This window comes from Epinephelus fuscoguttatus, linkage group LG22, assembly GCF_011397635.1.
Source record: "Epinephelus fuscoguttatus linkage group LG22, E.fuscoguttatus.final_Chr_v1".
Classification (NCBI taxonomy): Eukaryota; Metazoa; Chordata; class Actinopteri; order Perciformes; family Serranidae; genus Epinephelus; species Epinephelus fuscoguttatus.
In genome coordinates this window covers 37,152,358-37,165,918 of record NC_064773.1, presented here as the reverse complement: position 1 = coordinate 37,165,918, position 13,561 = coordinate 37,152,358, and the positions used below count along the sequence as shown (strand labels likewise).

General features: G+C 43.1%; 1 protein-coding gene across 1 annotated transcript; it reads right to left on the bottom strand.

The window, feature by feature from the left end:
* Positions 1-253: 253 nt before the first annotated feature.
* nopchap1 (NOP protein chaperone 1) lies at positions 254-12,632 on the bottom strand. The gene is made up of 4 exons (XM_049567143.1): positions 12,490-12,632; positions 5,808-5,882; positions 5,535-5,668; positions 254-887 (listed from the first exon to the last, which is right to left on the bottom strand). The coding sequence occupies exons 1-4, from the start codon at positions 12,548-12,550 to the stop codon at positions 693-695; spliced, it is 465 nt and encodes a 154-aa protein (XP_049423100.1). The 5' UTR covers positions 12,551-12,632; the 3' UTR covers positions 254-692.
* Positions 12,633-13,561: the final 929 nt, after the last annotated feature.

Sequence of the window (13,561 nt, the reverse complement as noted above, 5' to 3'; positions counted from 1 at the left end):
GATTGTTCATGTGCTCACCTGTACTGTATATCTTGCTCTTGAACGTACTCCTGGCCAATGATGAATATAACACACTTTAAGTCTTTAGTCAACTGAGTCCGGTCCCTATTTAGCTTTACATTATAATAAATTAGAATAGTTATATATATATATGTGTGTATGTATGTCTGTATAGCTTTATAGGACACCAATCATTTCAGATAGCTAATGGCCTGAATTCATCCAAGAATAAAAAAACATCTGGATTCAGCAGTGTATGTGTACAGAAGCTTTATTTTCATTGCCTGTACAGATTCACACTTTTTTCTGGTTACCCATCTTCTATTTGAAGATCTTAAGTGTACTTCCCAAATTGTTTGTAGCTTTAGCTAAGTGTGTGTGCAAGCTCAAGGCCAAAAACAACCAGACTGGATGAGCTAATCACAGTATCTGTTGTGGCTCCAAAGGCACTTTTGCAGCTATGACCTTTAAATGTACACTATGATATTTACTGTTGTTCCCACAGGAATGAGGGAGATCTGCATCTCCACATAGGAGCTTCCTGTTCTCTGTCTCTGTGTCAGTTTCTGTGTAGTTGGTTCAAGTCTCTCCACACCTGAGGCAGAGGTTTTGACATCAGTCAGTTTAACCCAGATCACGTCGGAGAGCAAAGAAACTCAGTACGCAGCCAGAAGTCTGTGCAGCCATGTTTTTTAATCTTCCTGTTGATGGAGAACCTGGATGTTGGCTTTTTTCTTCTTGCCTTTTTCTCCAGGCAATCGGAGGTTCTGCTCTGTGATCTCGTTCTCTGCACCTGAGTCTGATTCTTCCTCAGTCTGAGAGTCTGAAGTCTCCTCCATATCTTCAGAGTCGCTGCCTGACACGCTGAGCTCCACCAAAGCTACATCCTGAGGGTAAGAGGAAGAACTTAAATGACTCAATTAAATCTTACTACAAATAATGTTAAAGCTCCGGTGTGTAGGATTTGGAGGGATTATTGGCAAAAATGGAATAAAATAACTACAGTATCTCACATAAGTGAGTACACCCCTCCCATTTTTGTAAATATTTTATTATATCTTGTCATGGGACAACACTATAGAAATGACACTTTGATATACAGTAACTTAAAGTAGTCAGTGTACAGCTTGTATAGTAGTATAGATCTACCTTCCTCTGAAAAATACTCAAAACACAGCCATCAACATCTAAACAGCTGGCAACATAAGTGAGTACACCCCACAGCGAACATGTCCAAATTGTGCCTAAAGTGTCAATATTTTATGTGCCAACCATTATTATCTAGCACTGCCTTAACCCTTTTGGGCATGAAATTCACTAGAGCTCACAGGTTGCTTCAGGAATCCTCTCCCACTCCTCCATGATGACATCATGGAGCAGATGGATGTGAAGACACCTTGCGCTCCACTGTAAGCAAGGGACAGTTGTCTTGGTGCTCTTCACCAAGGTGCCACACATGCTGAAAGAGCACCAAGACAACTGTCCCTTGCCTACAGTCAAGTATAATGGTGGCAGCATCATGGTTTGGGGCTGCATGAGTGCTGCCGGCTCTGGGGAGCTCGGTTCATTTAGGGAAACATGAATTCCAAGCAGAGCATGATCGCCTCTCTTCAGAAACTGAGCCGCAATGCAGTTTTCCAACATGACAGTGACCCAAAACACACCTAGTAGATGACAACTGCCCTGCTGAGGGTAAAGGTGATAGACTGGCCAAGTATGTATCCAGCCCTAAACTCACCTGTGCACCTGTGGGCCATCCTCAAGCTGAAGGTGGAGGAGCGCAAGGTGTCTTCACATCCATCTGCTCCATGATGTCATCATGGAGGAGTGGGAGAGGATTCCTGAAGCAACCTGTGAGCTCTAGTGAATTTCATGCCCAAAAGGGTTAAGGCAGTGCTAGATAATAATGGTTGGCACATAAAATATTGACACTTTAGGCACAATTTGGACATGTTCGCTGTAGGGTGTACTCACTTATGTTGCCAGCTGTTTAGATGTTGATGGCTGTGTTTTGAGTATTTTTCAGAGGAAGGTAGATCTATACTACTATACAAGCTGTACACTGACTACTTTAAGTTATATCAAAGTGTCATTTCTATAGTGTTGTCCCATGACAAGATAGAATGAGGAAGAGATCTCCAGATAACTCAGCTTCCAGTACAAACCTTCTGAACGTCTGGATCAGAGATAAGATGAGCACACATCAAGTTATCCGAGAAAAAGGTGAGCACACAATGAGGTGAAGTGGGCGAGCCGCCCATTTGTGACAGGCTAATTAGAGCTGTGATTTTCTGCCCAAGGGTGATCGGGCCCATCCTGACCCAATCAGGTTGTTCATACGGGCTTAAATTGGGTTGGGCTGTTGCCAATTCACTGCTGTTTTTTTTTTTTTTTTTTTTTACTGAAACTGGCAGTTCTTGTGCATAAACGGCAGGTGTTTTAATTAGGGATGCACCGAATATTCGGTAACCGAATATATTCGGCCGAATATTGCAAAAAAACACACAATCGGTATTTGGTGGAATAACTTAAAAGCAAGGCCGAATAATAGCAGCACGGTTTTGATAACGCAATCAAACAGCTTGCCGTGACGAGCGGACTAAAATGTCGGCAGTGTGGCGATCCGCCCGTCACCATGCTTGCATTTGCGACTAAAAATAGTTTTGAGCAAGCAAAATAGGCTTAAATCATTCAGCACGCTGTGTGAGCAGCCTACAGATTGCAACCACCAGCAGAAACGAAAGGCGAATCCCATCGGTTGTGGGTTGAACGGGGGTCACAGACACAGACAGTAATGTATTCCTGTCAAATATGGCGGCCATCGGCTTACTGGCGAGGAGAAGTCGGCTCCAATAATATCCTCTTCTTGGCGTCATGACTGCCCAGAAGTACCTGAACAGCCAAGCCAGCTGAACACAGGTATGTGACGTGTCAGAGGAGAGACGAGCCGTTCACGGCCCACAAACCTCACCACACTTTCGGGACTGTTCTTTACTTATGAAGGGACTTGTCAGGGGAGGAGGGTGGCTGGTTGATTCTTATTTTATTTATTTATTTTATTTTGATCCCCCCTATGTTCATCACTGATTGATGCTGTTTTTGAAGTATGAATAAGTCAATAAGTAATTTATTCCACTGAAATATCATTGATGTATTATAGAAAAGTGATTTATCTCTTTACAAATGACAAAAGGCACATCTGCCTCATTTTCGCTGTGGTATCGTGATACTACTCAGAACCATGATATTTTCATTGTTATCGTACAGTGGGATCCAATTTTGGTACCGTGACAACACTAATCTGGAGGGGGTTCATCTGCAAAAACTAATGAAAAACTAAACAACGATATTCGGTATTCGGTACTCGGTATTCAGCCAAGCGTTTAATATTATTCGGCTTCGGCCACAAATTTTCATTTCGGTACATCCCTAGTTTTAATGGACTGAATCAAGAGGGAAAGAGAGAAAAGGAGGGAACTGCAACTGAGAGTTGGAACATGAGGAAACAACGGAGTAAGAGAGAGAGTGCGCCAGAGAGGGACGGAAAATGAGACAGAGAGAGAGAGGACTGCAAGGCAACTTGGTTAGCAGTTTATGATTCTGCCTCCCCAGCAGTGGGAGAGATGTGCCTAACATGCAGCGAAGAATGCTAATGATCATCTGCACGACCAATCTCGAGGACCGCCACTAGATGCTCCGAGGGGAGCAACCTGTCCTGCCGAATCTGTTGTGCATGAGGGAGGGAGAAGTGGTGTGCAGGAACACATCAGCCCTTAGCTTGTAATAAATGTTTTAATATTAAAAATACGTATTAGCCTATAAAATATTAGTGTTCATTTCGTTGATGATAACTATGAAAAATGTTTTGCCAACAACCTTTTAACTATGATGAAAATGAGAGAATGACAAGCTTAAAATAGATCTTGACAATATAAACTGGGACAAAATCTACGTATCATTTTTGTTGACGAGATGTGATGTGATGAAAATGTTAGTGGTGGACTATCAGACATTGAAAGCCAAGAACAGCCATGCTTGTAATTATCTTCAAATGAAGCACGAACGACAGGCTGGTAAACTCCAGTAAATAGTCTGCACCAGGATGGTTTGTCTAGCCAGCAAAAACACTCACACTGGAGCAGCTTCAGCCATTGGTGCAAGGTGTGAGCTGCAATTCAGCAGTAAATAATCAGCTATGTGGGGCGTCAGTGGCTTAGTGGATAGAGCAGGCGCCCATGTACAAGGCTGTTGCCGCAGCGGCCCGGGTTCGACTCCAGCCTATGGCCCTTTGCTGCATGTCATTTCGTCTCTCTCTCTCCCCCCTTAACACTTATCTGTCCTATCTATAAAGGCAAAAATGCCCCCCCCCCCAAAAAAAATCTAAAAAAAATAATAATAATCAGCTATGTATATCTGAATGTGGATGGTGGAGCTGCTGAATGGATTTGTGGAATTTCTTAATTGCGTACTGGTGCGTACTTGTAGACTCCTCCGGGGCTTTCCTCCACTGTTTCTTCACCTGCCTTCTCTCCTTGACCAGCCATTCTATTTCCTGCTGCCTCCTGAGTTTGGTAGGGATGGATGGTGTTCCCTTCCTCTTATCTGCAACTCCGAAGCATTCAGCTCCATAGCTGTAGATGAGTTCTCCCAGACTCGTTTCTTCACTGCAGTTCCGCCTAGTTGCTCCAACTGCAAGCTGAGGTCTGTGATGACTGTTTCCCACATCTTTTTCTCACAGGCCAGTTAATGGGTGGTTTCCATCCCTGGGGCCAGTTGCACCAACAGGGCTTATGCCTAGTCTTAAGCTAAGTCGGCCGTAACTTGGTGTTCTAAATCCGACCTAACAGTTACGCCGGTTGCACTATCTAGGCTTAAGCCTTCTTCTCACTAAGACCGGCCGTAAATCTTACGCCTAGTCAACAGCAAGTGCAAGGTCATTATGGCAAGTCTCATCCACCGTCTGTACAACGAGTGGGCATTTAGACAGGAGAGAGTAATTGGGGACAGAAGCAATCCATTGGACGTATATAATGACGAGGAGCTGATTGAGAGGTTTTGATTCGGTAGGAGAGATCTGTTTGAACTTACTGAAGAGCTGTCACTGGATTTACAGTTTGTGTCAGGCTGCAATGCAGCACTACCACCAGCCTTACAGTTGCTGATTGCGGGGCAGGGGAATCCTCCCCAAATACGTCAACAATGATGTCACTGTAAATTGAAGTTTTCGGGGGAGGACCCCCGCCAGTTGGGTAATTTTTTTGGAGGAGACGTCTTTTTTTTGCCTTGCTGAGGAGATCTTTCCACTTCTTCCTAATGTCAGCCTCTGTACGAAGGCAGCCAGAGTCTGAACACACACTGATGTGCCCCGTTATCTCTGCCCATACCGACTGTTTTTTCTTATTTGTGATGACGTTTGACTGCTTGGCAGCATCATTAAATCCCCCTAAATCTGACACAGTGGACCTTTAAACGACTAAGAGGAGTGTATATGTGGAGTTTTCCAGTTCACCAGAGGGAGGCAGACTGACACTCACCATCTCTATGACCCGCTCTGCTTCTCCAACGCTCTCTATGTCAAAATGTCCAGCAGGAGCTTCATCCATCTGCTGCTGAAGCTTCTCGTTGGCCATGGCCATCTGAGGCAGAAAGCTCTGCAGCCGCTCCAACACTGATGCACAACAAAACACCACACATCATCACACCTCGGACTCAAAAGACATTAGTTTCTTTCTCTGCAAATGTCACAGTAATAACTAAAGTAAGTCATTGCAAAACAGCATGCAGGGAAGGAAGTAATTTGATCTCACCACTGCTTCTCGGGACTCTCTCTGTCTGCAGGGATCTGCCAGCCTTTGGCTTGAGGAGAAGCTTCTCATTGAGACCTAGCAGCACAACAAACAGGCTCACCATGACATAAAATAGTACCTGTTCCCCTACAGTGAAAAGGATTAAATCAAGATATGAAATTTTATGCAAAAATGTTGAGAAAGGCAGCAAAACACTGAATGATCCTCATTAGCAAAAAGGTTTTCCAACTAAGTAGATGTTTTTCCAAACAGCACTAATGTTGATTAGTGTAAGAATTCCAAACATACTACTGTACACTATAAAAAGTGACATTTTCCTTTGAATGCTACACTGTGTGAACCCTACAGCTGTGCCCTGTCTAATCAAAGCTGATATTGTTAATTGAATTTCAGATATAACATAATTTATGATGTTCTGATTTGATCATACTATCAGTCTATTCATTTTTTGCTGTACTAATCAATTATTAGTACAGCAGGTAAGCCATCATGAAAATCTCTGTTTGAAGTGACGAACCCGCTTCAAAAAATGTTGGGACAGGAGAATGTTTACCTCTGTGTTGCATCACCTTTTCTTTTAACAACACTCAGAAAATGTTTAGGAACTGAGGACACCAATTGTTGAGGTTTTGAAAGTAAAATTCTTTCTCATTCTTGCTTCAGTGCCTCAACAGTCCGGCATCTCTGTTGTCATATTTTGTGCTTCATGATCTACACATGTTCAATGGGAGACAGGTCTGGACTGCAGGCAGACCAGTATAGTTCTTGCACTCTTTTACTATGAAGCCACACTGTTGGAACACATGCAGAATGTGTCTCATTATCTTGCTGAAATAAGCAGGGACATCCCTGAAAAAGACTGGATGGCAGCATATGTTGCACCAAAACCTGTATGTACCTTTCAGCATTTGTGGTGCCTGCACAGATGTGCAAGTTATCCATGATGCCATGGGCACTAACACACACCCATACCATCACAGATGCTGGCTTTGAACTTTGAGCTGGTAACAGTCTAGATGGTCTTTTTCCTCTTTAGCTCGGAAGACACAACGTCCATGATGGACTGGTCAGACTACAGCTCTGTGTTAGTTGATCTCAGACGAGCTAGGGCCCATAGAAGTCGGTCGTGTTTCTGGGTGTTGTTGATATGTGGCTTTCACTTTTTTGGTAGAGTCTGAACTTGCATTTGGAGATACAGCGATGAACTGTGTTTACTGACAATGATTATCCAACGTGTTCCAGAGCCCATGTGGTAATATCCTTTATACAATCATGGTTTTTAATGCAGTGCCGCCTGACGGGTCAAAGGTCATGGGTATTCAATGTCGGTTTTCAGCCTTGCCCCTTCATGCAGAGATTGACATTGTTCATACAAACATTGTTCTTAAAGTTAAACTGTTAGACTGCCCATGCAGTTTTTCACGAAGTGATTGTCCTTGCTTGTGAACATCTGAGCCTTTCGAGGATGCTTCTTTCATACCCAGTCACGATACTTTAATCTGTTACCAGTTGGCCTGTGGAATGTTCCCAACAGGTGTTTTTTGATTCCACAACTTTCCCATTCTTTTGTTGCTCCTGTCTCAGCATTTTTTGGATCATGTTGCAGGCACTGAATTCAGAATAAGTGAATATTCAAAAAAACAACAACAAACAAACAAAAAAAACTATAAAGTTTAGGCCTATCATTTGAACATTAAATATCTTGTCTCTACAGTGTTTCCCATTAATTAACAAAACTATGGCAGCCCGCCATAGTTTAATTTGACCCGCCATAGTTTCTAAATAAAAGATTTAGGCTGCCGAAAGTATTGACTTCTCATGATATAAATAATATCTCTAACGCCGCAGCATTTTGTGCCGATGTGCTCAGGCTGTCAGATCCAGCGCTCGACAGTGTGAGTGTTTCACTCCACTAAAAATACGTGTGTGCGAACTGTAAAAAATATTTAGGTGCACATGTGCGCATAAAAAAATCAGCCGAAGCAGCCTCTATTTTTGTCAATAAAGCAATATGATAATCTAACCGCAAATGTTGGAGGAACTCCAGTCGCCTTCCCTCTTCCCTCTTCCCTGTGTGACACGGTTATGGGCGGTTTTCCAAGCCACTGTCAGCACAATGAATCTAAGTCCCACTGTCTGCTGGGCGGAAATAAGTCAAAGGGCTCTAGTTTCCCGGCGCAGCGCAGGGTGGCGTAGGGTGGCGAACCCCGCGCAGAGCTAGTTTCAAGCAGCGCAACCCGAGGTGTGCTCAGTTTGGTAGTTTGGCAGACCGAGGTGCGCTGAGATGGGTGTGGTGGCGCAGCAGGGGGAGGTGTCGACAGATCCAGCTTGGCGCAGTGACAGTTTCGTGCCAAAAGGCTTCGCCGAAGGTGCGCTAAAAGCTCGCCATCTGAAACCAGGTCTACTGTCAGCACAGGGGGAGCGCAGCCGGTGTAAGCCAAAGTTTGGCTGACCGGCGGACAGTGCGCACACGTTACCAAAACCTCACAGGCAGGTTTCCAGAATATCAGGCACATTAACGATGCAATAAATAGCCACAAAACCACTATTCAATGCAACTATCTGCAATCAGCACATAAATGTATCTCTATAGCGACTGTCCCATCACATCTGATGTCAGATCAAAGGGGACTGGCACGTTTGGCACGTTTGGCACGCGTAATGGAAACCCAGCCTGATTTGATTAAACAGCTGCAAACTAGTGAGTTCACATCCCTCTCAGCCAACCACAAACAGCCACAGCATCAGATAGGGAGTATATATTCAGCATCTCTCATCTTAGAAAAGTCTAAAGAAAAGAAACAGACTGAGACTGCGAGAGAGAAAGAGAGTGCGCGCGCACGAGAGTAACGCAACATTGATTTACAATTGTGGTGACCTCCTCCCAGGCTACCTTTGCATCATCAGGCCGTGGAGGTGGAGAGGGGCTCATTTGATTGGTGTGATGTGTGTAAAACCCACTCCACACCTTCTCTCTTCCCTCTTTCCGACTTGCGCAGGTAGGAGGGACGGACGTGGGACAGACGAGTAGCTGCGCCAGCGCGCACGGTGTGCCAAACTTGCAAAATCCGCCTGGCCACACCCAGTTGGCGAAGCGCAGGTGCGCTGCGCCCCCGCCTCGCCCGGTCTGCGAAACTAGAGCCCAAAGTGTGGAGAAGACGGACCGGGAAAAGCGGCGGACCTCCGGGGAAGCCTGCTCCGTTCTCCCCGCAGTTAGGGACCGTTCGCCACAGTACTGCTGCTGGGCAGGGTGGAAATAAGTCCTACAGAGTTTCAGAGGACCTGGAGAATGTTTTAGGATAGTAATAACATTATATAAGATAATCATATTACAAAGATAATATAAGATTTAATAACATTAAAGACAACCCACAACCGATGGGATTCGCCTTTTGTTTCTGCTGGTGGTTGAAATCTGTAGGCTGCTCACACAGCGTGCTGAATGATTTAAGCCTATTTTGCTCGCTCAAAACTATTTTTAGTCACAAATGCGAGTGCCATGACGGGCGGATCGCCACACTGCCGACATTTTATTCCGCCCGTCACGGCACGCTGTTTGATTGCGTTATCAAAACACGCCGCTATTATTCGGCCTTGCTTTTAACTTAATCCACCGAATACCGAATGTGTGTGTGTAATATTCGGCCGAATATATTCGGTTACCGAATATTTGGTGCATCACTACCAAATTGTCTTGAAATCGGGGTTGTACATAGCAGTAGAAAATCAATATGATCATTTCAGATATACCTCTGTTGATATCAGAAAACATCCTTATTAATATCTTCATGATATACCCAAATCTGACATCTTAGGAATGCACCATTTTAGAATTTTTTGCTGATATCCGATATGCCGATATGTAACAACTCCTTTGGCCAATGACCAATACCGATCGTTTCCCTACCTAATTTTAGGGATCATCAAGTCTCTTCTGTAGTGGAATTAACATCATACTATGCATGCATGCTCTGTTCATGATAGCACACCAGCAGATGAAGACATGAAAGACAATGCTTGTTGATGCAGGTAGGGAGAGGAGCTGAAACAAGGAACACTGACAGCAATATTCACCCACATTAGGTGCACTATTACTTTATATGATATTAGAGCGAGATATGACATTTTAGCGAATTATGGTGCGTTCGTTTTGTACTCAGAGGTCGGAAGTGGGAATGACGTCAACTCCGAGTTGACAACAGTTTTTGCATTCTAGTTGACAACGGTGGATAAGTTGGAAAAAAACATGGACGTCACTGTTCTACCACTGGGCTAGCTGTAGCCATTGTTAGCAGTATCAGTTGATAACAACGCTCTATGTGGCATTTTGCACATACTGACAGCACAGCAACATGACCACGGATAAAAATTTAACAGTACTATGGGTATGGCTGACCTAATGTAAAACAAATAAGACAGAATTGCTATAAACAGTACTTTAGCAGAGTGTTTACTCACTATGTATGTGACCGGCAGCCATCATGAATTTGTAAGTCGGGGTTGATGCGGTTGCTCCGAGTTTATTTGTTTGTTTATTTGTTTATTTATTAGGATCCCCATTAGCCATCACTCCATTGTGGGAGTAATGGCTATTCTTCCTGGGGTCCTCACACAGAACACAATTATATACATAGTAAAAACAAACAGAATAACAATAACAATCTAGAATCATATATGATAGTTACAAGGAGTTTCCGAGTAATCTCAGGGTGCATTCGAGTTTAAACTTCCGACTGGGAACTGGGAATTTCCGACCTCCGAGTACAAAACGAACGCAGCATTACTCCAAGTTACCCTCCCTGCAGAGGAAACCCATTCACCTTTTCCGCTGGCAGCAGCACAGCGTCTCTCCCTCTCCTCTCTCGTCGTGCGCACACGGGAGTCGGTGTCGTCAAGTGACTAAACCTTTGGTAATGCAAATCTGTGTGACGCTTGCGGCTCGACAAAAAAACTACATACATGCGATTGTGCGATAGGTACGATTACATAATGTTACAGTGTGGATTTTACCTGATATATCCGCCTCATGTAACGGTATGCTTCAGTTTGCACAGCTGGCGAATACATGGAATTGAGACACAGCCTGACTTGCGTCGTTTATTCTGCACCTACGCGTGTAACACATAAAGCCTGATTTATGGTCCTGAGGCGTACCTACGACGTATCTACGTCGTTGCCGTGACGCCGTTGTGAACCCTTCGAACTTCTTCGTCACTCCATTTCGTCACGGTGCAATTCACCGCCAGAGCGGTATGGGGCTGCGTTTCTTTCCTGAATGGTTATCATCGTCTGTAGTTGATTCTTTGTTTAGCTTCTGGCTTTTCCGGTCACAGTGAACAATGGCGACCGACAGAGAATCTTGTTGGAGTTGGAGTTGTTGGATGTCGAAGAAAGTATGTTAATACTGCAACATCTACATCGCAACAGAAGATGTTTAAAGATGGCAGGGATGGCACAATCTGGAAATACGGAACCGGAAATGCGTTGCTACCAAGCAAACCAATCACAACCCTCTCGGTCTGCGTCACCTTGACGTGTATTTACATTCTTTGGGAGGTGCACGTCAGGCTATGCCAGGGGCTACAGCGAGCCTCCTGCGTAGCCACGTACCCTACAACGTAGGTACGTCATTGATTTAACGCAGGACCATAAATCAGGCTTAACAGCCTGTCACAAGATACAGCGTGATGATTAGAGGAGAAATAGCAGAGCATAAAGGTTCGGGTGGGGAAAAAATAACTCAACCAGTTAGGATTTTGCTAGGGATGGAACTCGCCTGTTGATTTAAGTGTATAGATCCAAGGGTACATTTTTTGTATTTGGGAACTGTTTAAATGTGTAATTTGTGGTAGATTACATTTTGTCAAATTATTAATATTGTATACAAAATCTGAATCTCACTCTGAGTTACTGTTGTTATTTACAAACTAAAGAAATTAGAGATCATTTTTGTTTAGTTTTTACTGAATATTTGAAGACAAACTGTTATGTTGACATGTAAACTTATATCACTTATTTTGTTGCAATTCTGTTTTTTTGTTAATATTAATAATACTTTTTTTTAAAACTAATTTGTCACAATGTCAAGAATATCGTTATTGCAAAAATACCCTGAAATAGGCTATAATATTATTTTAGGGCCATGTCATCCACCCCTATATGACGTACATTACTACTTTTCAATATCTTGTTCAATATTTTCTCAGCATCATGTGCAATACAACGTTTCAACATCATGGTCACATGTCAGTGTAGTGCAATATAATTTTCTCAAAGCCATATGCAATACTACTTCTCACTGTTATATGCTAACATTGATTATCAGGTGCAGTCTGCTTTTTTCCACAATTTTAGTTCGTTATTAGTAACTCTTGTATTTATCTTACTTCTGTTGTTACTTTATTAGGCACTGGTTTTTGCTTTTGCTCCTTTCAAACACTCCTTATTTTGGACATAATATTAATGCATTGTGCATTTTACAACTTCCTCACAGCTCACTCTTGTTATGAAGAACCCCATATAGACAGAGAAGTTTCTGGAAGCACACATCGTCCTAATCATTGAATTAGTAACGCTGAAACAGCACTGTTATTGCATAGTAATGTTAGCTAAACCGTAGCTAAGCACGGGCATTTCTCAGCATTTTTCTTTCAACAGTAACTGCTAATTAAAGTATTCAAACCTTCTCCGGTCCCACATGACAGCAAAGCCTGTGAACTCATCTTGCTGATATTTAATTCCATTTCAGAGGCGACAAGACTATACCCGCAACGACATTTGTGTTTGTAGTGAGACCAACATCCGGGTGAAAGGCAAGAGCATCTATAAGCAATAATAAAGCGCCCTCTACTGTTTTGGAAGACTTTATGACAATAGATAGACTGTGAGGTTGGCTGTAAACATTACACTGACTGTACGTATACAACGAATATGAACGCTAATAAACAACTGAGCCATTACAACAACGTTAAGACTCCTTGTCTTATTATTAAAAAAACTGGAGAACAACTACTTTAGCAAGGTGTACCCTGCGCCTGCGCACTACCACCCAAATGTCTGTGTGGCACGTTTGTTCTGATTGGAAAGCTTGTATGCGCAGCAGAGGTCTCACTCCCACATGCTTTTGTTACTGCGAAACCCGTGTTGGAACCTATGGTTGGAACCCGTCGGGTAGCATTCACCTAGTTCAGTTAAAGGGGAACTACGCCCATTTTCAAAATTCATCCATGGTATTCCTATGCTCTAAGACAGAGCAGTAAAAGTGAACAGCTCTCTCCCAAATCCAAAAACTAGAGTGCTAAAACTCAAATTATTGATGTCATAGGGTATAAAGGCTGGAGCTGCTTCTTGACAATAAATGGCAAAAGATGTTATAGATCAGTGGTTCTCAACTGGTCCAGATTTCCCCTTAGTCATTAGTTGAAGTTCCACACAGTTCAATACATTCAGTGGCATCATACTTGCGTTTGGCCATGTCATGGAGCTGGTTTGCTGTCTCTGTTGTCTGATATTTCAAAATAAAGTGTGTTTATTACAAATTTGAAATATTCATACTTGAACTTGGACTTGCAGTCCATTCAAAATTGATCCACAGCCCATTTTTAGACTGCGAGTCACCAGTTGGGAATCACCGTTCTAGGTGATACTGAGAGATACTGAAGGGAATGTTTTGAGTATAGGTACATTTTCTGTGTCAGAACTGAGAACACTACAATAGAATATGCCAAATCACGGTGACATTATGCTAACAACAA